The sequence below is a fragment of the Botryllus schlosseri genome, chromosome 11, assembly GCF_051294905.1.
Source record: "Botryllus schlosseri isolate E-star chromosome 11, Bs_hap1, whole genome shotgun sequence".
Lineage (NCBI taxonomy): Eukaryota > Metazoa > Chordata > Ascidiacea > Stolidobranchia > Styelidae > Botryllus > Botryllus schlosseri.
Genome location: NC_137246.1, coordinates 24,168,973 through 24,192,980, shown reverse-complemented (window position 1 = coordinate 24,192,980; position 24,008 = coordinate 24,168,973). Strand labels below are relative to the sequence as shown.

Here is a 24,008-nt window from a genome sequence, read left to right as displayed (position 1 = left end):
TTCGGTGTATTCCGATACGAATGTATCATTCAATTGTTATGCACCTCGGAGAGTCTCTTTCTTGTCATTGGCAATGCGTGCCATTAGAACATTCCCACATTTATAACATCTCTGACATCGTTGTCGACTCAGCAGAATCGAATAAAGTTTATTTATTAAAAATAAAACCATCCAATCAATTCATATTCTGAACGATTCTTCTTCACCTATCTCGTGCAAGGGAACACATGAATATCTTGTTGACGGGTTAGTAAATAAATTGCTGCAAACAGGAACGAATAAAATGACTGTCTTTCAGCACCTACCCTGGTTAAGATGTGAAAACAGGAAAGTAGTACAAAGAAAAATGAAACGGTGAACCTCACAATTACTATAAATTAAAAATGTCTATTGGCATTTGCTACATTTACGACGATCTTCATTCTTTTTTCACGCCTGCCGTTGTCAGCATGTCGTCGAGCACGTCCCACAAGATGGATTCCTTCGGAAAATCATTGTCCACTAAATTCACTAAATAATAGCTGTCGCAGATACTTTCGATGATTTTGTATGGGGTGGATGTAGGATCGTACAAGGCTCCCCACTTTTCCATCCACAGACCAAACGCTTCATCCTGTTATATATAAGACAATGAATCAATGATGTTAATAATAATGGTAAATTACAACGTTGGCCTGTTAAAAAGTACTTGATTACTTGCAATACTTACTCAACTAAATGTTTTTAGGCTACTACCACTTGATTCAAAATGATATATAAGTAAAACTACTTACTTTTTCAAACTTTGGATTTTGTAAAATAGAAACCAGTTTTTGAATAGGTTTGCATCACTATTATCTTGGCAACGGACAGAAATAGCTACTATATCAGGATAACTGACCAACAGGCACCTATTTGCATTGTCATTATTCATTTTGAGTTAAATTTGCCTTTGCTCCACATCAATTTGGAATAAAAACATATCTCACTTTCCAAACAATAAAACTGACTGGATCCACGACGGTTGGCTGCACGATTTCCTTTCCCGGGAAAATGCCCCAAGTGACCCCGTTGGGCGTTTGTCTGTCCGCGTTTGTGAAGTCCTCCCCGTCTCGGTTGATCATATGGTAATTGACTCGGGGCTCGTACTTGGGAAGAACTTTCTTGAGTGCTTCCGCGTATTCTGGTTTGACGAAAAACTCCAGATATGCCTGTCGCAACATGATTGAGAATTTTTGAGGGCGGCAAAAACGTACAATGTAAATAATGACAGAATCTAAGAATGCCAATATATCAGTAACTTCTATATAGAAGCAATATGCCGGCAGAGTCATTTTCTTAAATATGCATAATGACTCAACTTGAGTTACTTTGTGTATTAACTATGCAAATTCATATGACTCAGAACATTGTATTTGATGTCCTGATCCAAGTTACATATTTTGATAGCTTTTCTCAGGCGAGTCTCATGATTCCTCACAGTGCTTTAATGTGAGACATCAGATATCACCTAAGCAAAGTTGTAAAACAGCTCGCTCAACACGAACTTGGCTAGGTGACGAATTGAAAATAACTTGACTCGAGTCAAAACTATTAAAGTTAAATCTTGACTTGTGACTCGGAGCTTCGTGACTTGGTTACAACCTTGCAATAACGCCCGGAAATCGCAACTTACTTTTTGGAAAAGATAGCCGCCTTCGCCACCCCATCCAAACACAGGGTGGGTTGAACTCATTGCATTGATGTTGGGCTGGGAATTGATGGTGAGAATGCCGAGATTGTTATACATGATGAGCCTATCCCTCATCACCTCGGTTTCCTTCGAAAGCCCGTCACACCAAGGCGTTTCACTTATCTAGATGTAAACATAACAATCAAGAACTTTGTTTAAAATACTGTTTGGAACTATTGTGATGTTATTATCACTGGTGTCGGAATAATCAACATATCATCATAATCTGTGTCATTTGATAGAATCAAACACATCCGTGACTCGAGAAATGAAGGCAATCTTGAGTCGCTTGTATTCAACCTGAAGAGCTAGTCATGGGAGCTTGGTCTAATGTAAATTTCCTCTACTGTCTAGTACAAACCAGGAACAAGTCCAGACTCCAGGCTAAGTGGAAACAATGAGCCCGGTTCCATATACTGTAATACGTTAACACAATATACAAATTAATATAAATTCAAAATCATCCATTTTTCAAATGACCCTAACACTCCCCATACCTTGTAGCCTCCGTCATTCTTTTCTCCCGAAATAAATAACGAGAAGACCTTCCATACGTCAAATTCGTCAGTCAGTTCGCCCCATTGTTGAAGCAATTTCTCATTAGCGGTACGCGAACGTAGATAAAATAAATGGTAATCTTTCAATTCACCGAAGGCGGGCGAAGCCGAGTCCCCCCTTTGAATACAAAAACCTAAATATCTTTATATTCACCAACATTTAATTTTTAACAAACCATCTGCCGTTTGGAAATTCGTCCCAGTTTTGGGTGCGATGAATATAACTTTTCGGCCTTGCGCCCCAAAATATAGGCCTTACGACTTCATTAGCCTGACGTTCCGGGTTTCCAGACGTTTTCCATGGCAATGGTCTCGAAATTGCAGGCAACCATAGGCCGAGACTTTTCAATATAGAAATAGTGGCCGTTTCCAAATTGAGCGTATACATATGTAACCCAAGCACTTGACCTGACTCCAGAAGCTCTTTGCACAGAGCTGTAGCATAATGCACACCGTAGCTGTAAAGATACCACCAATTAGAACAATATTCTCACAATGATGTTCAAGCATTTTATACTTTCTGATTGCTTCATCATTGTCCTTAATAGGTTCTATTGCACTTCGAACATCATCCGGCACATCTAGTTTAGACAGTTTCGTCAACTGGACCAGTGATCGATTCGTCTGAGAGCAAGACACATAATATAAACGCCACGGTCTGGTAACGATTTCAATCACTAGACTACACTACAAATTACATCATCACAAAGTCAAAATGCAGCGGCCTTGAAACCGCAGCCAAAGATTTATCCAATTCAATTGTTGGCAAATATTCTAACATAAAAGTTGCTTACGTCGTAAAGCGTACGGAATGTGTGAAGAAGCTATGTCGCGCTCACACATATCTAAAAAAAATCCTGGGTCAAAGAGATAGTAGTAAAGAGTAGTAAAGCGTTAGTAAGTAAAGTTGAAAATTCCACAAAATCACGAATCTGCATAAAACGTTAACTGATTCCAATCACAATTATGTTTGCACAAACACTCGTAACAGTAATCAGTGTATAAATATTACAAAATTGAAATCAAACACGTCAGACGTCAAAGTCAATAAGAACTGTTAGCAGAGATAATAGCGGGTAGCAAAGACAACATCTTGTCAAATATTAGCTTATTAGACGATTACCAACCTGAATCGGAAAAATACCGGGAATAATTGGACATTCAATGCCAATATCCCGGCAGTCATTTTGGAACTTCAAAAATTCCTCAGCTTTGAAAAATAACTGAGTAATAATCATATCGGCGCCCGCGTCAACTTTCTGCTTCAAATGCAGAAGGTCCTCCTCGTAGGACTCGCTGTCTGGGTGTCCTTTTGGATAACCTACAATTTTGACAAAATATTTAAGACATGCATACTTGCGGTCAAGTTGGGTACACACAGAAAAATCTAAGCTTGCAAAATCAACACAAAAAGTTAAGACAAAGAAATGAAATAGCTTGCCATGCCGCGAATAAGCTTTGTTTGCTAAAATTTTGGAACCCTTCAACATAATTATGCAATACATAAACAATATATATCTTTGTTTATTGATTGTATCATGAGGAAACTAAAAAAAATATTGCTGGGTATAGTTCAAAAGGTTACTGCATGATCTACTCCCCACAATTCTAGGACACAAATTACCTCAAGATAAAAGCAAGGTTACTAGTCTGGTTTCAAACACAACGAATTCAATGAATATGCATCAAATTCTTTTCCCCTGTCCAATAGCGACCATACTGTGGTACAATTTCGTAATTACCTGCCACGCATATTGTGAAGTAGTCATCATATTCGTCCCTTATCAGACGAACTAGGTCTGAACCATAATTGAGTCCATCATCGTTATATTGCCAATCATTTCCGACAGCATCTACCAAAGATAAAAAGTTGGAAGATATTAATCTTTTTGACCATATGAAATGTGAAAATAGGATGTTACCTCCCCGTAAAGCAAGAATGCTCCGTACCCCTAACCGTTTGGTCTTCTCCAGGTTTTTCTTAACCGTGGTTTTTGTTTGGTTGGAGCAGGTCATGTGAAGCATGGTGTCTATCCCGCAATAATTCAGAACGGTACCGGCTATTTTTGTTGAAGACGTCACCTTGTCACCGCCGGGATCTCCTGCAGGGTGCCAGGTTACGTCGATAAAGAGTGGGCCGCCCTCACCCATCCGATCAAGCCTACATTCATTAAATGAAATAAATATGTCATTGCCGATCATTCAAGATTCGTCATAAAGTATTAACCAGTAGGTTTCCTACTAGTGTATTCAGGAACAATATAAATATTACAAATACAGAAAACCAATCGTCTAATATGCAGTGGTGATTGAAGTGGAAGGGTTGTAACCAAGTCATAACGTTCCGAGTCTCAAGTCAAACTCAATTTCATAATTTTGACTCAAGTCAAATCGAGTCATTTTCAATTCACCCCCGAGTCAAGTCACGGAGTAGAGTGTCGAGTCCGGGTCATAGTGTTTTGACTCGAGTTCGAGTCCAAGTCATTATGTTGACAGTTCAGTTCCGAGTTAATGTCACGTGAAACCCACTTTTCACAACTCTGCTCGGTCATATCGAAAGCTTCGCATTCATAATATACTAATTTTCCTCGCCTTAACAGTTCCTGGTAACATTTTTTATTACCAGTACTGACTGACGAAATAATGTGAGTGTGATAACTGTATTAGTATTGGAAATTGCAATGAAATGCCTGTCTTGGTAGACCCAGTCTTGAGTCATGCGCAATGACTCGAATACAAGTCGAGTCATTTTAGAGTTTTAAGAAAATGACTCGAGTCACCAAAAAATCGCGACTCGAGTCGAGTCATTACAAACCTGCGAAGTCGTCATCGGTGATATTCAGATAGAGGTACAAAGCATAAGCTCTCGCAAGTACAGAAGACAGTATTTTTACAAGTAGAATGTCAGTGAGGTAGCAACGCATGCTTCCATATGTCTATTACAAGTCGAAAGTTTAAAAATATTCAATTGGATCTTCTTTTTCGCGATAACGAATAAATTTCTCTCTCTCTCACCTAACCTTGCATATAATGGTGAATATGTGCCAGGTATTACAAAATTACATTCCGTTACCCCCAGATAACAACACTGTCACTGTCGTGAAGATTTTAAAAGCTATCCATCAATTATTTTTACAGTACAAAATCTTAACAGGAAATGGACTTTTGATTCAAGTATTTTATTACAAGTAGATATGGAGGAGGTTGAAAATCGTAACCACTAAGTATAGTCTACTTGAGTACCGGTATTTCGTTTGCTGACAAGTGACCACCTCTGCTAATACGTTTAACAATTATAATGAAGAAGTCGAAAGATGTGTGGTCGATCACCTTCCGACTAAATTCGTCGCTCCTTTCTCCGTCCTAGGAGGAAAAAACTCAAGCGAAAACCAAGGGTCTCTCGCTTGAATCCTCTTGTCGATCTTCTCCTTCAGAGGTACAAAAGCTACGGCACCGCAGTTGGAATGGCCGTTTTGTGTTACTGCGGCAGACGCGGGTTTGATACGGCCGGAATCGCCATTCAAGTCTCTGCTCGACACCATCCCCGACAACCGCTGCTCGGACGTAGGAGGCAAGAAATGAAATCAAAACAATGTGGCTGCTTTATATATACGCCGGTGCCGGTCACGTGTCAAAACAATCTGATGAAGCGTTACGATACTGTATCGCCCTCTTCCGGGCGAAGATATGGTTCATGATGCGTATCAGATGGTGGCGATGTTTGCAGTTTTACACCATTTATTTATTAGTTCATCAGTAAATCAATCAGTTTTATTAATATTTTCATCGTTGCAAAACACCACAAAACTGTGATACAATGCGGGGGAGATAGCGTAGTAGTACCGATAAGCGCCTACTAAGCTGGCGGATGCGATTCGATTCCCGTCGGAGGTTCATCTGGGCTCCTCTTCCCCCGCTGTCGCTGTTCTTACGGCGACAAAAAAGCTCAGAAAAAGACCCGAAGAAAGAAAGCACTCACGAATAAGGGAAAGAACTAGTAGAAAGGGCCGCGACTTCAAAAATGTCAACATCTAATAGAACTGTGACACGGGCACTCTAGGCCGAAGTGGATCTTAGAGTAAAATATAGGCTACTGATCCGTGTCGTTCGACATCCTCCTATCTGTTCTTTATATCGCATTGTGTCTTATTGCATTGTACATTGTGTGTAACTTGTTCAGATGAAAATTATAACCCAACGATTATCTTATATTATAAGATAGAAGGTGTCGAAACAACTTGGAGTAGTCTCTGAAATCAGACACCCAACTTGGCCTAGGCGAAGTAGAGAAGAGGCATGCACATTATGCACAACGTGTTGCACATTGCACACTGAAGGAGAATGAAAAGTAAGCCTGGACAACGCTTCCAACCAGGTGGGTAGCGACCCACCACTGGCTCGCAATGAATTTCTAAATGTTACAGTTTTCTATTCAATTTGCCAAATATGCCATCATCATCATCATCATCATAGCAATTTTTATCAGTTCAATACACCACAAAAATGCGATTCAATGAAAAGATAGGAAGGTGTCGAAACGACTTGGAGTAGTCTATGGAATCAGACACCCACCTTGGCCTAGGCGAAGTAAAGAAAAGGCTCGCACACTGAATAAAAAGTAATGCCGAGAATAAGACGCAAGCGACAAAAGGAGGTGGCATGTGGCAGAAGGCGAGATCGATGTTAGGGTCGTTGTCCGGTAATCCTGAAGGCTGGCTAGTATTCATTTAGAAGAAATTGCTTGTATTTCGACTTGAATACCGTTTATGACTTCAAAACATAGAAGGCTATCATTCAAACACATATAGCCTATCTCTGTCAACAAATAGAACTTGAATTTGTTGAATGCATCAGTCTGTCAGTCAGTATAAATGATCGTCAGATTATATTTTCATCTACCCAAGACACAGCACATACAATGTACAATGCGTCGAATGCGATATACAAGACACACAATGCGATGTTTATCTTTTGTAATCAGTGCGACAGTACAGCTTTCCTTAAACATCGGTTCGGTTCGCCAGCAGCTACAAAATTACCTTACGAAGAGACCCGAAAAATTTCTAGCCCTCTCTGGGTGCCCATTCGTGCAGTCATCCGTAGGTTAGTTATCTATAATAAAAATCGCATAGCCTTTGTAAAGGCTATGGTTATAGCGTATGGTGATGTTAGGGTGTGACTCGATCTCAAAGAAATAGAACTGGCTATTATCAAGGGTAATCGTCATGCAGCACTAGAAGTGAATTTAAAGTAACTTTGTATACCAACAGTAGTGTTTTTTCATTATGGCGTCTCAGGCATGTTGATTTCAAGAAATCTATTCAAACCTAAACATTTAAATTTATACGCACAACAACAATTTATTATCCACAACCTAAAATCCCTGTATCCCCCGCCTAAGATGCTCATATAGGCCTACTTCTATGAAATTTGGTTAGACTTTGTTTAGTAGCGACTTTCTCTAAATTGGTGCAAGTCAATTCAATTCAATGTATTGCTAAAAATTTTAGCATTTCAATACACCACCAGACATGCCCCGGGATTGATGCATGGAGACGACCCGTGTAAAGAAAACCAATTATTACGGAAATTGCTCATAATTTTTCTGAACTACCATGAATCCGAGGTCGAGTTAACTTTAATAAGTTATATCAAACTTTTAGTAATTTCACAAGAGTGATATGCTGGATGTCACGGACAGGCTATTTGATTATTTGATTACACCCAGTATCGCTGGGACATATCTGACAGTAGATATAAACAATCGCCTTTTAATGCAAGATGAAACTTCTTGTGTGAGACTGGGCGGTACCGCGGTAACACGTAAAATTCTACGAAAGCTTTATCACACGTCATGCTGCCCGTGCTAAACGTGTTGGTCACCCCAATATTGGTTATCCAGAATTCCAAATGAGTTTTTGTGAACGATGCGACATAAAATTTGCGACGCATGCAGTCCAGCTCAGTGAACTGGATTGTATTATTATGTTTCCGAACATTCTGTAAATAAATATTTTCAAGTGCGCAGATATCAACCATAGAAACCGCTGAATTCCCCGCCGGTTGGGAAACACTGCACTGCATCGTGTATTTTACTGATTTATTGATTATTATTTAAAGATACTAGATTAATTGGAATGTGATGAGAAATGAATAGTTTTGTTACAGCCGCAAGGGCAGGCGAAGTCGATGTGTCAAAGTTAATATTTCAATCTCAAAATGCACGATTATTGATCCAGTAGAAACTGCTTTTACGCTCGCAGGTCGTAGTGTAATAACAATAGCCAGTATAATTGGTGATTCTATTATATTTTTATCCGCTCAAGACACAATTACACTGCATAACGCGATGTAATTAAGGAGGAGGCTCTAAATCTAATTCGACCAAGTACGATATCTTTAATCTAGCATTCGTGTGATAAAAAACAGTGTCCCTGATTAGTGATTATACTCTTTGTGCTTTATGATTTCACGAAGTACGGAAGAGATTCCGGATTTTTTATTGGTGAGGAATTAACCCGGGATTGCTACCGAATGACCAAAATAGTACATGAATCGGACAGGCAAAGCAGTATAGCTAAAGAAAATTGTCAACATATTATTGTGCGTCACTATAACCCAGTTTTGCCAGAGTTCACAAATATCAAAGGCGTTTCATTCCAACCGCTGAATCGATTGTATCACGCTGTATGCGCGTGTGCATCACGTGCATCACGTGCTGTACGTACAATGTACGTACAATGTACATTCATCTATTGAATGGAACAGTCATGATCCGATTTGACAACAGTCAATACAACCGGTGTCAAATCTGCGTGTATCCGCGCTGGTCATATCTGGAAAGAAAAAGAATACGGGGATTCACCCGGTATTGTGTACGTTGAGTTGCCTTGGTAGCTAGCTACGAGCTAATACGTTAATTGGTAGGCTATATATAGTATAAGTGAGGTTCTTCGATACTCAGTTTAATCAGTTTCTGTCGGTATATTGTGGGGATTTATACCACCATCGGAGTAAGGCAACGAGAAACGGTTGGATATCGTAAACGTAGCACCTGCTGTTTAATTATTTCTTGTGAAAGTATCGCCAACCGCGAAAGGTAAGATTATTTCAGCTTGTTAATTACGCTAATATGTTAAGAGACGTTTTTGTTAGTATAGGTTACAGCAAAATATTATAGAACACCTATTTATTGAAGTCAGATAACGGGTTTAGAATCCCGCGTAAGCTGTGACTGTGGTCTGTCTCTTTGATAGCAACGGGGATATCTAGAACTCAAAATGTCCCCGGTTAGGGACGATAGCGGGATAGCTATGTACGATTCAGTATAGCATAATCCAAAATTTGTGCGTTAAAAGAAATGGCGTATGCGATCATGTTATTCAAAAACATAAACATCCTCTCTATATATTTAGCATGAACAACGCAAATCAAAGAAGAACACTATTTCCCTGTGACAATCCTTCGCGCCCCGACATGGAGAGCTTGACAGCTCGTACGCGTTCTTTCTGTGGTTGGACTGCTGATGTATTGGCTACAAGTTCAGAATTCGCGGAGGCCGGTCTATTTTACGATGGCGTTGACGATCATACGACTTGCTATTACTGCGGGGGGTCGTTCAAGGATTGGGAATACTACGACATTCCAATGGAAGAGCACGCGAAATGGTTCCCTCAGTAAGTATGCAAGGAGGTTACGTTATTGTTGGTTAGATTGTTCAAGTCCATTCCGTATGGCAGATTAAGGCTTCTCTACACCGCAAACTTCTAAATGATGTCAGTCAGATTCTGAATAGGCCTAACTCATTCTCTTCATCCAGTATTAGACTCCATATTACTACACATCACTGATGACAGCATACGATAGTTTCTAACGTCATCACGGTTAAAATTTCGTTGAAATGAACTTAGTTCAGAGTCTCGTAGTTGTTTTGAAAACAGTAAAATTGTACTATTTTGAGTGACCTTGCATCGTGATAAACTTGGTACTACATTGAGCCCTTTTATACCAATTTGCGAAATGCCGTGAATTAAACTTCAAATGAGACCCTTTTAATTTCCGAGATTTATTACCGCACGAATACGTCGCAGGCTCTAACAGACTGTTGATTTCAGGTGCGAATACCTTCTTCGCGAACGTGGCTGTGAATACGTCGCGACGATTTCGCACAGATACCCCAATCTCGATCGCCCGATCTTACCTATTCACAATCCAGCGGGCGGCCAAGGCAGTCAAAGATTACGAAGAGAGACACCTAACCACCAATTCATTCAAGTGCAACGATTCGGACCTCGTCAGAACCTTGTTACGCAAGTAGTGGAAAGGTAATATATATCATTCTTTTCTTCTTGTTCTCGTATCCGATGAAATATAAATGCGTGATTCAATACTTACAATTACCGAATATTTCAGAAGCCCGGGACCAGTGACGTTCTATTCCGACGCGGACTTTGTTGGTGGCAGGCATCACGTTAATATTAGCAATTCCAGAATCGTTGTATCTGCGACAAACACCGCACCACTGGAAGACTGGATTGTTGGGAATAATGGCTCGAGTGGAATCTTCATACGGCAATGGCCTTGACGTGGTCGTGATGTCACTGTATCGTGTTCTATATGCCGATGTTTTCAATCATGTCTCGTGGATGACATTAGCAATATACTATCATTGGTTACATGTTGAACATTTATGGCACTGTTTACGTTGAACATGACTGTATCATTCAAACTCTCTCTTTTGGATCTTAGGAGCCATCTTGCACGATTAATATATGCGATTAGTGACATAAATTTGGGCGTGGGCAAATGTTTAGACCCGTCCGTCGTTTGCGTTACATCGCAAATGAATCCACTCCAATTTTGACACTGTGAACACTCTGCTCTCTTCGTTACAATCATTGTGATTTTCATACTTCGTAGTCAAATGTTTTCGTGCAATCTTGACATTATAAATGTATGTTCTATGCGCACACTGTTATTATGAACGTTCTGCATGTCGTTACACAAATATAGTTTACCGCTTTACCTATACGTACGTCGAGTTACTCGAGTATATAGCTTCATGTCTTGCGACTGAACTAGTCTCCGAAAGGGAACAGAAGTCACAATGTAGGTAGATGTGCAATGCAGTCGATCTGGTATGTCGAACATCCGGCCCTCGGCGTCATCCGACACGCGAATCAATGCCGAGAAAATGAAATATGACTGCATTGTCCTGCACATTCCTATCAAAAGTTGAGAAAATTCATATAAAATACTTCCACGTAATAATTCAAGTGACAAATTATACCCGCCCGACCATTATTTACAGGACCGTGACATCGACACCAAACTGGACTGGACTTTCGTTTCACCCTACAAATCGAGGGAATTGTCTGCATAAGTTAAAACCAATTAATTCGCAGTACGATTGAATAATCCTTAACCCGAACAGGTAATAGGAAATAGTGACGACGACGTATGCTTCCTGTCGGTGGGATGAAGTCGACAAGGTGATTTACGGAACAGAAGAGTGGTATTAAGAAGAACAACCAAGTCCACGGCAGCTTGTTATGCTTTAGGTGGGATTTAATACAGTCAGACAGTTACCGAATATCAGGGCCGGGCAAAATGATTCGAGTAGTCGAATCTGAATCGACTCGTAGGGATGGTGTGAACCTCTGAAAGGTTCAGGTTCGTGTGAACGCGAACCTTTTTGAAAGGTTCTGTGTGAACACGAACGTGAACCTCGTGACGTCACGTGACGTCATATTGCTAATTCCAACCCTATCTTTCAATGAAGTGATAGCCTATATGCTGTACACGATACCTAGCGAAGATTCGGTCCACATAATGTCACAATGCTGAAGTACATATCGGCGTTTTAAACGTCGCTAAATGTATCAACCGCGATAATCAAAGGATATGATAATTGCATAGAATCAGTACATTCCGTCGCTTTGCCAACAATTTCGACGAGGACTTACCAAGGAATATAAGCTTACGCCTTAACGGTCTTAGCCAGAGCGGACAATGTGTTCGGAGTCTGAGTATTGCTACATTGATATTGAGCAGAGTGTACAACGGGTTTCTATACTCGCTACCGATACCACAAACAACAACAAGTTATGCAGCAGTAGCAAGCACCTTAATCGCACGGATTTGGTTTTAATGATACGGTAAAGAAAAGATATGAAATCAAGACTGACCCCGTACGACCGTTCGATTTTTACATCATAAGACGATATCAATGTCATTGATTGGTTGAATAAGCATCATTCGCTGACTACGTATGTCGCTCGTGATGTTGTGTGATTGCGGGTCCAGCTCACAGCAGAGAGTCACTAAATATTCACAAACGGAAAGCTGGATATGCCGAGAAAATTTTGCAACAAAGCAAGTAAAACTTTTAAGGTTGTCGAGGTGCATGGTACATGCTCGTTTAGTGTTGATTTTTTATGCTGCCAGCACCACATGCATGGAGTGGCCCGTAGATTAAATGCAATAAATTTGAGCCAAAGATTATAATGGAGTGAAAATTACAATTTACCAAAAGGTTCACAGTGCAGAACCTACCAAGGTTCTGTTGTGAACGCGAACTTCTAAATTTCCGAGGTTCACACACAGAACGCGAACGTGAACCTCACGTTCACACCATCCCTAGAATCGAGTATTAATTCTTATGATTCGAGTCGAGTATTAAAGACGATATTTTCGAGTACTGAAATTATACGCTCCTCGCCGCTGAAAGTTATTTTATTGACGAAAATTATAGTTTCGATACTGTTATTCACTGTGGAAGCCTTGAAACCTTGATTGGCTGTAAAACAGCATACGAAATAGATAATACAAAGCTACGAAGGTTACTGGAAATAACATATTCCTGAAGTCGTGACCGATCCACAACATTGTCACAAAGTGCCATGAAATCGGTATGGTTGAAAAAAGACCGAAGTATCTTCAATGTGATGAGAACAGGCTTTATATTTTTGTAAACGCATAAAAGGTACATATTTGAACTTTGACATCTTGCATTCTGTTATTACGTCATAATGAGTGATTCGCGAATACTCGACTCTACTCAAAGTATAATACGTGATTCAGAATCGTATCACTCAGGTAGGCCTACTCGATATTGCTCAGCCCTCCGGATTCCGGAATACCAGTTATTGGAGTCGACAACATGTGTTTATATAGCTCAGTGGAGTCGACAACATAGCCCCACCTAACGGCGCAGAAACCTGAATCCTTGTTGCTTCTGTTATTGGAACTAGGACCATGAAATAAATTACTGCAAAACATTTATAGAAAATAAATTATAATAAAATTCCCTCCGTAGCACTGACGCTTATAGGTTAGGTGACTTTCGCCATAATGGGCGCCGTGTTGACATAGAAAATGCATAAACTTTTAGTAAATTACTCCCCGTCTCTAGATGGCGTTGGAGGATCTTTTTCCTACAAAATTTCCTACTCAATACAGCGATCGGCAGCAGTATAAAAAGACAAAGAAATCGAAAACTCTACAACTTGATTCGTAGTGAGTTTGATCGTAACTAAATATTGCAGAATCGCTATGTCCACAGCGAAGGTAGCAAGCAAGCGCAAGACCAAATGTCCAGGTTAGTGGAAGTTACGCTCACACTTTACGTACATTGGTGGAAAATAGGTGTTTTGCGAGATTCATACCATAGCGTTATAGGCTGCAAATCAGGCCATCGGCACTTTCGGATACAAAATTATGCTTTAGTATCCATTCCAATGTTTGAAAACAAGTCACACACACCAATTCTTAAGGAGATATATCCCACTCCACCCCTAGGATGTATCTTCATTACTAATTGGCGTATGATACGTTTTCACCGATTGGTATGGGTGTGAGAAAGCGAAATTTCGTTACAGTAAGTGACGTTTCGCCGATTTGCACCCAAGGATAAGGTGGGATCGGCGAAATACACCATTTTGGCTTCCATTACAGGAAGTTCGACGTATCACTGTTACGATCAGTAAAATCTTACATTTACATTCATTTCTATGCGGGTGCGTATATAGTCTATAAATCTATATAATTCCAACTAGGCTACGTGGAATATATACCTGTATAGCTACAGCGAGGATGTTAGGCAAGTAGATAACTTCACTAACTTATAATTCGCCTGAATCAAGGTATATACGACACCGTTCAAGGTGACTTTCTTTCTGGTACGGAAGGAATCTGTCATCTCAACAGTCGATTAAAATCTACCAGAATATCGGATAATCCACATGCAGTCGTGTACAGTAAATCTATAGATCTGTTAACTCGCGATTTAGATGAGGCAACCGCGGACAAAAATGAAGCCGATCGTAACGGAAAACGCTGCAAGCTCAATCAGCGTTCGGATTTACCATTTCCTGCAGGTCCGTACAATACTTGATCACATCGATGCAGAAGTATCATCGTCATTCTTATAGCTATAGCTAAATTTCTTCACATCAACACAGGGATATGTACAATGTTGAGATTGCCGTGGGTAGAAAACGCCGACGGCTTGGATGCATGCTTTGTGGGCATCCCGATTGATCACGGTACATCTTACAAGACCGGAGCAAGGTGAGGGGTCATAAGTTCATTTTTTTCATTCTCGTTAAAAGTCAAACCAAGAGAACTTTCCGCATTCACTTATGGTGATTGTAAAGTCAATTTGTTCGTGAAGCCATCACAAAACTTACACCCAAAATCGGCATTTTTGTTAGACTTGGGCCACGCCACATCAGAATGGAATCCGCGCATATTGGACCATACAACGCGCCTACCGGTGCGGACCCATACTCCTCTATCCAGGTGGGAATATTAGGGTTACCATACGTCCTCTTTTAAGAGGATTTGTCCTCTTTTTTGACTTTTTTGAAAGTGTCCTCGGAGGACGCCCTTTTGTCCTCTTTTTTGAGATTTTGTCCTCCTGTTTGAAAATTTACGTCAGATTTAGAGCAAATTGCGAGTGATATGCCGTAAATTAGCACAGAAGTGACGCTCCGGCGGGTATTTCGGAGTGAAAAACGTTGATTTCAGCTCTGAGCGAAAAGATGACCTTTTTTTTAGTGTTGCACCTAGCAAAGCGGAGAGAAAAACGTTAGTTTGAGCTCTGAGCGGTAAGATGACCTTTTTTTTAGTCAACCGATCACAAAGTGGGAAAAATTCAACGGTTTTTGAGAATTCTTCTCCGGTTTTGCAAGTCTCAAATTACTGAAAAAGTGTCCTCTTTTTAGATTTCCAAAATATGGTAAGCCAAGGGAATATCGACTGTAATCAAAGCATTATAAAAATGGATAACACCTCGGGTAGGCTGGCATTTACAATCAGTTCTGTTTGTTAATAATTTCATCATTTCAAACACCTCAAACACCGCAAGGTTGCAGTAAAATGAAAAGATGGTAAGGATGCGAGACGACGTGAAGTTGTCGTTCAATAAAATACGAACTTGGCCTTGAACACGTTAACACGAGACATGCATGCACGCATACTCGAGGGCGTAGCACGGCAAGGTTTTTTAGTTTCGGTGAGCTCCCCCAGGTTAGCGTTCCAGATCTGTCCATTCAATGGGGCAATTTCATCAGTACCCTTTATACATTGGGTACATAGACGCATACAGTACACACACCCTTTCCGAAGCGAAGTCTGGTATATGGAGATTGATTAACGAACGACCCTGAATCACCGACATTAATGTAACGCAAAATCATTATGATTTTCAATTCCAGTCACGCAAAGCGCGAAATTTTTCTAAAGTGAATTAACCCTTACGAGGTGGGGCCATATTTTGCAGAATTGACCTTAACTTTTTAAATTCTCACCGGGTCCTCACCAGGTCTTGAATCAGGACCGTTCCAGTTTACAAGTGGGCGGAGTATAGCCCTCTACCGATTCCAACCTTGATCGACACCCCATGACATGTCTGAGGTTTTTTAATAAGTTTAAATAAACAAGATTTCCCCCCTAAAAAATCTCTCTCTCTCTCAATTTTCAAGGCTGACTCTCAGGATGGCGTCAGAGAGAGGAATGTGATGCTTCAGTGCGTAGCCACTGTTGCTTGGTTTCAAACAAGCCGTCAACCATGGTTGTAAACGGTTCCATACTATTACCGAGAATGCTATTACCGAGATGGACATTACCGAGAACGGACATTACCGAGATTGGACATTGCCGAGAACGAACATTACCGAGAATGGACATTACCGAGAATGGCCAATGCCAAGAATCTAGCTTAATGTAACGGACGTTGTCGATAAATTTATACCTTAGAATCGATACCGAATGTAGCAACGCCGCGATGCACACACGACCTGTTCATATTCATAGCATGCCTGCATTGCATATAGCCTATTGCATTCTCGGTAATGACCATTCTCGCTGGTGTCCATTCTCGGTAATGTTCATTCTCGGTATTGTCCATTCTCGGTATTGTCCATTCTCGGTATTGTCCTTCTCGGTAACAGCATTCTCGGTAATAGAATTCTCGGTATTGACCGGACACCGTTGTAAACCGCGCGGTTCGTCAGATATCGAAAAATTGAAAATACATATAAAATTTACAAATGGGCGTGGTCAGTGAGTGGTCATGAAGGTCAAGTTCATGATCAAGACTCAATCGGCCCCTACAGTCCGGATTATGGCATAAAACAATGTGATATGCTTTCTTTTGTCATATCCAACCCTTTGCAGGCATAGTAAACCTGTTTATGATTCATATGCCGACTGAATTTGCACTTGAACTTGACCTACATCTTGAAAATCACTGAAGCATGACCAACATTTACAAATTCCCCTCAGAAAACTCTCCAGAAAACGTTTTGGTGTTTGAAACAGTGAAAATTTACACAGAAAACCGTACATGTCGACTTCTAATGTTCTGGCAGATTTTCCGACAATATTTCCCACTCGGAAAATATCCGGAAGTTTTAGGTGATAACCATATTTTATTTTATTTTTAATTTTTTGTTTATTTTTACAAACCAAAATTTTTGAGTAAGGTACTAAATACATCGGAAAAGTCTCAGCTTTTCAAAAAACGTAGTACCCGATGTCTAGGGCGTGTCAACATTGAGAAATCGGTGTCGGAGACATGCCATATCATATATGATACGCCCACCTCGTAAGGGTTAATGAATTTGATCAATAACATTCTCGAGAAATTGGGGGATAAGAGGGTATGCAATGTATAAGGATATATACGATGTCTCTCTATCTATACCAGGGGTGGCCAGCCTGCGGCCATAGAAGTAAGTTTGCGCCGCCTCGACACGTAATTTAATTAGCATGTGTTGGCGGCCGTCGACATGCGAATTGAATTTACGAATTATAGCTCCCGAAATTTTGTAAACAGTATTGATGCGAACAGCAGAGGAAATAGCAAATACCAACTCGGAATCGTGTGCTCCTCACAAAATAAAATTATGTTTTAACATGGGTATTTGGCATCCAGCTTGTTCATTACGACTAAGTCCTGGAGTGCGGCCGTAGCCTAGATGATCAATCGAAATGCGGCCGTGAATGGTAAAAAGGTTGTCCAGTGTCCACCCCTGAAACACGCAGTGAAAGGAAACTGCTCTAGCTACAAATGCGTAATTTAGGCAACTAAGGTTATGAGCAACGCATTGCCTCATAACTATCAATGCTGAAACAGGCAAATGCGTCCTATTATTATCCGACTTTGTTATTCTCGCAATTCATTTAGTAAATGTCAATCCCAGACACACATACAGTGGCAATTTCCTTTCCAATGCGACAACAACCGTTACGATCATTACGTTAGGTCGCCGATATCGGAGACCTGCGCGTAAACACTTACAACCTGGAAAAGTGCTGCAAGCAGATAAAAGAGCAGTTGGGTGATATTATCAAGACCGGTTGCCGTCCGCTCGTCATTGGTAATTGAAGTTTCTATAATATCTTGTTTCGTATTATCCAAAATCTTATTTCGTGCAATCTCATTTTTGTACGCCACAGTGCACAGTTCACACTTATACATATGATAAAGCATTACCGACGAATTACAACAATGACCACATTCGCTAAATTGAGGAAGTTAACCAAGTCGGTAAGATAAAAGATATCTTAATTTATCGGAAAAACAAGCATTGATTTTTTGTGCATGATGTATAATATGATCAACATAAACCTTAGCATACCGATAGCGGGGCGAGTACACGGACGGATGTATGTGGTATTTGAAGGTCGATTTATAGTTATAACCATCAGTTACGAAGAATGGTCATAGCAAATATAAATATATAGCAAATAAAACAGATATATTCGTTGGTTCTGTGAATCATTGGAATAAAGGAGTCAAGCCAGGGGACAATAGTATAACTTTGTCAAAGTCATACTATTTCTAGTATTCGCGCCGTATAGTAAACTTACGTCAATGAATAACTCTATATCGAACTAACAAGAAAATGAGTCAAAATTCTGAAATTTGGCACCCAAATGCGCGAACAGGCTTGTTGGAACAGCATCTCGCCGGCTATCCGTCAGTCGTCGAGCATGTCCATGTCCAGTTGTCCACATTCAAGTAAACATGTGATCATAATTGTGACGAGAGGCGCCTGTTACCCGGGCGGCCCGGGTTCGATTCCGCGTCGGAGGTTATTTTGGCCTCTTCTTCCCCGCGTCGCTGTTCTTACGGCGACAAAAAAGCCCAGAAAAAGCCCCGACGAAAGAGTGCATTCACCAGGAATGGAAAGAGCAAGAATAGCCGCATAATATAGACTAATATCGATAAAAGGTCGAGGTGGATGCCTGTATAACAGGGCTCTTCAAAAAATACTTTTTTTCTCAAATCGTACTGGCTACTTGTTAAGATTGTTAGGTTACCTAATTTAAGCTTACACACAAAATTTGGTTCAATTCCAGCCAGTAACCGCTTTGCCACAGCAGAATAAAGTTTCTATTTATTATATAAAAATGAATAATAAAAAATTTGAAAATTTTCTGTTCACCCCATGAAAGTGTTAGGCTGTCTATAGAAACGATCTACACCAAATTTGGTCCAATTCCAACCAGTGGAAGCGGAGTTATTGCCGTCGAAAAATTTTGATTTGAATAAAATAGTATTTACGGTGAGCACAACTATAATAAATAAACAAAGAATCGGTCACCGTAAATACTATTTTATTCAAATCCAAATTTTTCGACGCCAATAACTCCGCTTCCACTGGTTGGAATTGAACCAAATTTGATGAGAATCGTTTCTATAGACAGCCTAACACTTTCATGGGGTGAACAGAAAATTTTCATATTTATTATTATTTATTTTTATATAATAAATAGAAACTTTCTTCTCCTGTAGCAAAGCGGTTACTGGCTGGAATTGAACCAAATTTTGTGTGTAGGCTTAAATTAGGTAACCCGACAATTTTATCAAGTACCCAGTACGATTTGAGAAAAAAATTCATTTTTGAAGAGCCCTACTGTATAAGAGGCCGCAACTGCAACCCTAACCGGTCGTTCGGCATCCTCCTATCTGTTCATTACGTCGCATTGTGTCTTATCTCATTGTACATTGTGATGTGTGTTGTTCAGATGAAAATATAATCTGACGATTTATTGATTATAACAATATCAATTCTGCGACAATTTGGGAGATATTGATAAATAACTGATGCAGCATGATCAGAATTAAAACCACCAGTGCAGGCATACATACGTTGTATACTCTTGAACGCTTTCACTTTTAAGAATCTAGTAATCGGATCATCGCGAGTCATGCAAACTTTTTTCTCAGGTGGTGATCACACACTTTCTTATCCGCTGGTACAAAGTCTTGCTGAAAGGTCGGTATTGTAGTTGCCTAAAACTTCGATCAGTTTGGAAGTTGTTCTCCTGTGCACATAATATGCGTTGATGCGCTAATATTCGATTAGCGTGATGGTTAACGACGCTCAACCAACGTTACAGGTACGGCCCGGTTGCGATGGTTCACGTGGACGCTCATTCGGACTGCACATGGTCTGATCAGGGAGAGAAAGTAGCCCACGCCACCCCTTTCGCTAGGGCTCTCGAAGAAGACCTGCTGGATTGTAAGAAGGTGTTTCAAATCGGCATCAGAGGATGCACGCCTGGACCAGATTCGTTCGACTGGCAAAAGAAAAAAGTGAGATCTGGCGAAATAAGTAACTGGCGCCTAATATAGTGCTGACTGCTGTCCACAATTAAAGTGCAAATGGGTTAAAACTATTGATCAAATGATATGCTCCGTGTCACTAAGAGTTAATTTATCTACGATTTGTACCATGCATCGCTCAGCAACCCTGCTAATTCGCCCAGAGTGTCTGCGGCAGCGATTGTTTGAAGTTGTTGACTTTTTGTTCGTAAACATTGGGGGACATCGAATCACCGCTGAATGACAAATTTTGTAAGCTGGGAATATATACGGATGGTGCTAGAGTCAATATTAAGGTCAAAGATATCTGATGATATCTTTGATTTTCACACTGATACGTTATTATAGAATCGTTGTTTTGAACTCAAACCACCAGATTAAAAAGAGCATCCAGACCCGATCACACAGTACACACCTCGGGTTTTCAGTATATGCAGTATACATATATTGCCCACTAAAACCAGATATGGACAGGAATTTAGTGGGCGTCGAGGATTTGTGCGAGAACGGGCGATTCCAACGCAATATTACCGGTTATTTGATATAATTTTGGAATGAAATCGCGATTCAATAACAATGGATGTATTCAAAAATTACCAGCGCCGACCTAATCCATGGATATATCATATAGGATTGTAGGTGAATATACCAAGTAGGGCTGAGCAAATTCGAACACCTGGGTGATTCTATTACTTAACGAGTCGAATATATTAGGCTTCAAATCGAGTCGAGTTCTACTTATTATGACGTCACACAAATTTAACAGATGAGAAGAAGCAATCAAAAGCATTATTCTCATTAACAAATTAGCCCTGAAAGTTGCGAATGGCTATGCCAGTGGTCGGGATGCTTTTTTGTCCGAAGAGCCATATTGGCCCTATTTTTTCCATCTCAACTCCCAAAGAGCCATACATGCCAATCAACTGTTACGTCACAATGGAAAATTTGTCACGTCATGGTAGCAGTAATTCGAACTCACTACATGGGGTTCCTCGTGTGCGCCATATTTTCTTTGTAAAAACTGGTATTTATTAGTTCGAAAATATAGCTCGAAACGAGAGGTAAGGCACATATGGGCCAAGCCTCACCATTGATAACGCAATTCATTTTAAGTAGCTTAGAATTTAATATAACTAATATTAATCGAATGAAACTGTCATACTGATTCCGAAAATTTGAATACTTATCGACTTCTCAATTGTCAAGGTATTCGGTGGTAACATAACGTTGCGCTGCACGCATACATTTTATCGCCAGTGTACCAATCAAGAACGTGAATAGCTATATGGCGTTGTATGTAATATGTAATTCAAGTTTGTAATTGTGAATGTCACGTCCACGGCAGTTCATTTCGCGCCGTAGATCAGGAAGACAATGTGTATTAGAAAACTGCGTTTTGAAATGGGCGTCACCATGTCTGCTATGCTCTTTGATTAATCAACGTGTCGCAGAATTCAAGATTTCGGGTCGAGTACATAGAATTCGCGACCGCCGGCGTGACAGTAACTAAATTTTATGATTATGAAAAGAGGGGGGCCGAGGCCCTAAACCTGAAGACGGCATTGTCTTTCCCTCTCAAAGACATGTTTATACTGTCACGGCCGTGATGAATATTCATTAACAAGTCGCTGCAATATTGATCAATTCAGTACAAAAATAAATATTTGGCAAAGAGCCATATCTTAACCCAAAAGAGCCATATATGGCTCGCGAGTCATAGGTTCCCGACCACTGGATGCTACGCGCCACCATTCAATGTCCACATCAGGGATTTCCAACCGCTTGTTAGCGGAGCGGTATCGGTCCCTAGCGAGTTACCTCCCAGCCCACCAAATATATATTATAACTTTTTATGACCATTCCAAAATGGAAGGAGTTAGACGATTTTTCATTATTTGGAGAAATAAAACTTTAAACGTAAACGATATCTTCCGATATTTCCCCATGTTATCATACTTGGACAAGTGATATCGGTCAACCCATCGCGTAGAACTGCACGATACGATAAGGTATGAAATTATGGTGCGATGATTTGACACCTTTTCGGTACGATCTTTTATTATACCGTAACAGTATGGTGCGAATTGCGACAATTTGCCTGTCCGTAATATTATATCAGCGCGAGAATACCGCGGTAAATTGTCTAGCTACATGGCCTTGTTCAGGCTGCGATCTTGTCGTCTGGGATTTTAGCAATGACAATTATTATTGGTATTAATAAATGGTATTACATATCCATACGCGGTTTCTAGGTGTTCGAGCTATGAGTATCTTTCTCTATTCAGGGTTTCAGAATCATTCCGGCTAAGGACTGCTGGTACAAGTCATTGGCACCTGTAATGAAGAATGTAAGGGAAGTTATCGGTGACACCCCAACATACATATGGTAATATTGGAAACTTAATCTTCAATTCTTCATAACCATCATCATCGCTATCTACTCCTGTTCTCCAAAAACACTCAGGGGCAGACACAATGGTAACAAGGGCATATTGGATCACTCGCGCAGTGGTGGTAATTGCCAAGAGGAGCAATCAATCAATCGTATGATTATATTTTCATCTGCCCAAGACACACACACACGATGTACAATGCGATATACAAGACACACAAAGTGATGTAATAAAGAGATCCGGGATGCTGAACGGCCAACCAGTTGGGGTCACTTGAACTGGCATCCAACTCGACCTAGTGACCAATGACACAGTCTTCTTCGATGTTATCCTTTCTTCGTCGGTCCTTTGTAGAATCTATTTCTTGCTTTTTTTCTTTCGTTACCGTGTCTTTTTTTTTCTGTTTTTTTTTTGTCGCCATAAGAACAACGGCACGGGGGACGGCCGAACGAGCAGACCAGAATAACCTCCGACGGCGGGAATCGAGCGCCAACGCTCACCACTATACGCTATCTCCCCGCAATAGGCGCTATATTGTCCTCAAATCTTTGAAACATGGGCAGTGGGCACTGCCCCATAAATCTTGGGACTGCGGTGTCACTTAATTGTTGTTCTCACTCTTGCACTTCCTGTCGTTACAGATTCTTAGCTCCAGTATAGAATCATATTGCGTCGAAACAATCAATTCGTCTTTGCAGCTTTGACATCGATGCCTTGGATCCCAGTTGTGCTCCGGGTACTGGATTTCGAGAAATCGGAGGTTTGACTACTTCCCAGGCTCAGGAGATAATTCGGGGATGCCGAGGCCTTAACATTGTCGGTGCGGACCTGGTGGAAGTGTGTCCACCGATGGACCCATCAGGTAAATGAATGGATTGCAAATATATTATAGTCGGAATGGTATGTCGCCATCAGATAATTCTACAGCGACAGTTACGGACCTGGGCGAAATACGTGGTCATCATCTTTAATCAACGCAATTAATTCCTTTCTTAGGTCTCACGGCCGAAACAGCAGCAAGGATACTATTCGAAATGCTCTGCGTCTTACCAGGAGTAAAATACCACTAGTGAAAGCGAGACACGAGCGACCGACTATCGCGCAGGGCATGCGTTCGTTGGTAGTTAACTGCATTGACAAATATAGAATCTCGTTGTTACTTAATTGCATCGACAACTATTGAATCTCGTAATACATTTTAACACGTTAGCGACTGAGCAATGTGAGCA

At 40.5% G+C, this 24,008-nt stretch overlaps 3 protein-coding genes across 4 annotated transcripts; 2 read left to right on the top strand and 1 right to left on the bottom strand.

The window, feature by feature from the left end:
• Nucleotides 1-132: 132 nt before the first annotated feature.
• On the bottom strand, nucleotides 133-6,215 carry LOC145449509 (methylenetetrahydrofolate reductase (NADPH)-like). The gene is made up of 10 exons (XM_080327896.1): nucleotides 5,599-6,215; nucleotides 4,191-4,429; nucleotides 4,011-4,121; nucleotides 3,396-3,589; nucleotides 2,786-2,892; nucleotides 2,445-2,726; nucleotides 2,209-2,386; nucleotides 1,655-1,834; nucleotides 969-1,190; nucleotides 133-613 (listed from the first exon to the last, which is right to left on the bottom strand). The coding sequence occupies exons 1-10, from the start codon at nucleotides 5,808-5,810 to the stop codon at nucleotides 419-421; spliced, it is 1,920 nt and encodes a 639-aa protein (XP_080184022.1). The 5' UTR covers nucleotides 5,811-6,215; the 3' UTR covers nucleotides 133-418.
• A 2,997-nt stretch (nucleotides 6,216-9,212) lies between these two features.
• On the top strand, nucleotides 9,213-11,298 carry LOC145449498 (baculoviral IAP repeat-containing protein 3-like). 2 transcript variants are annotated; one of them, XM_080327876.1, is made up of 4 exons: nucleotides 9,213-9,367; nucleotides 9,684-9,944; nucleotides 10,383-10,592; nucleotides 10,684-11,298. In XM_080327876.1, exons 2-4 carry the CDS (start codon nucleotides 9,685-9,687, stop codon nucleotides 10,850-10,852), a joined length of 639 nt encoding a protein of 212 aa, XP_080184002.1. In that variant the 5' UTR covers nucleotides 9,213-9,367; nucleotide 9,684; the 3' UTR covers nucleotides 10,853-11,298. The 2 variants fall into 2 exon arrangements, with proteins under 2 accessions (XP_080184002.1, XP_080184000.1); XM_080327874.1 differs by having other exon boundaries at nucleotides 10,681-11,298.
• A 2,372-nt stretch (nucleotides 11,299-13,670) lies between these two features.
• On the top strand, nucleotides 13,671-24,000 carry LOC145450113 (agmatinase, mitochondrial-like). Its single transcript, XM_080328595.1, has 10 exons — nucleotides 13,671-13,867; nucleotides 14,559-14,645; nucleotides 14,730-14,838; nucleotides 14,982-15,069; nucleotides 18,038-18,152; nucleotides 20,009-20,057; nucleotides 20,182-20,377; nucleotides 22,672-22,772; nucleotides 23,478-23,641; nucleotides 23,776-24,000. Exons 1-10 carry the CDS (start codon nucleotides 13,822-13,824, stop codon nucleotides 23,847-23,849), a joined length of 1,029 nt encoding a protein of 342 aa, XP_080184721.1. The 5' UTR covers nucleotides 13,671-13,821; the 3' UTR covers nucleotides 23,850-24,000.
• The last annotated feature ends 8 nt before the right edge of the window (nucleotides 24,001-24,008 follow it).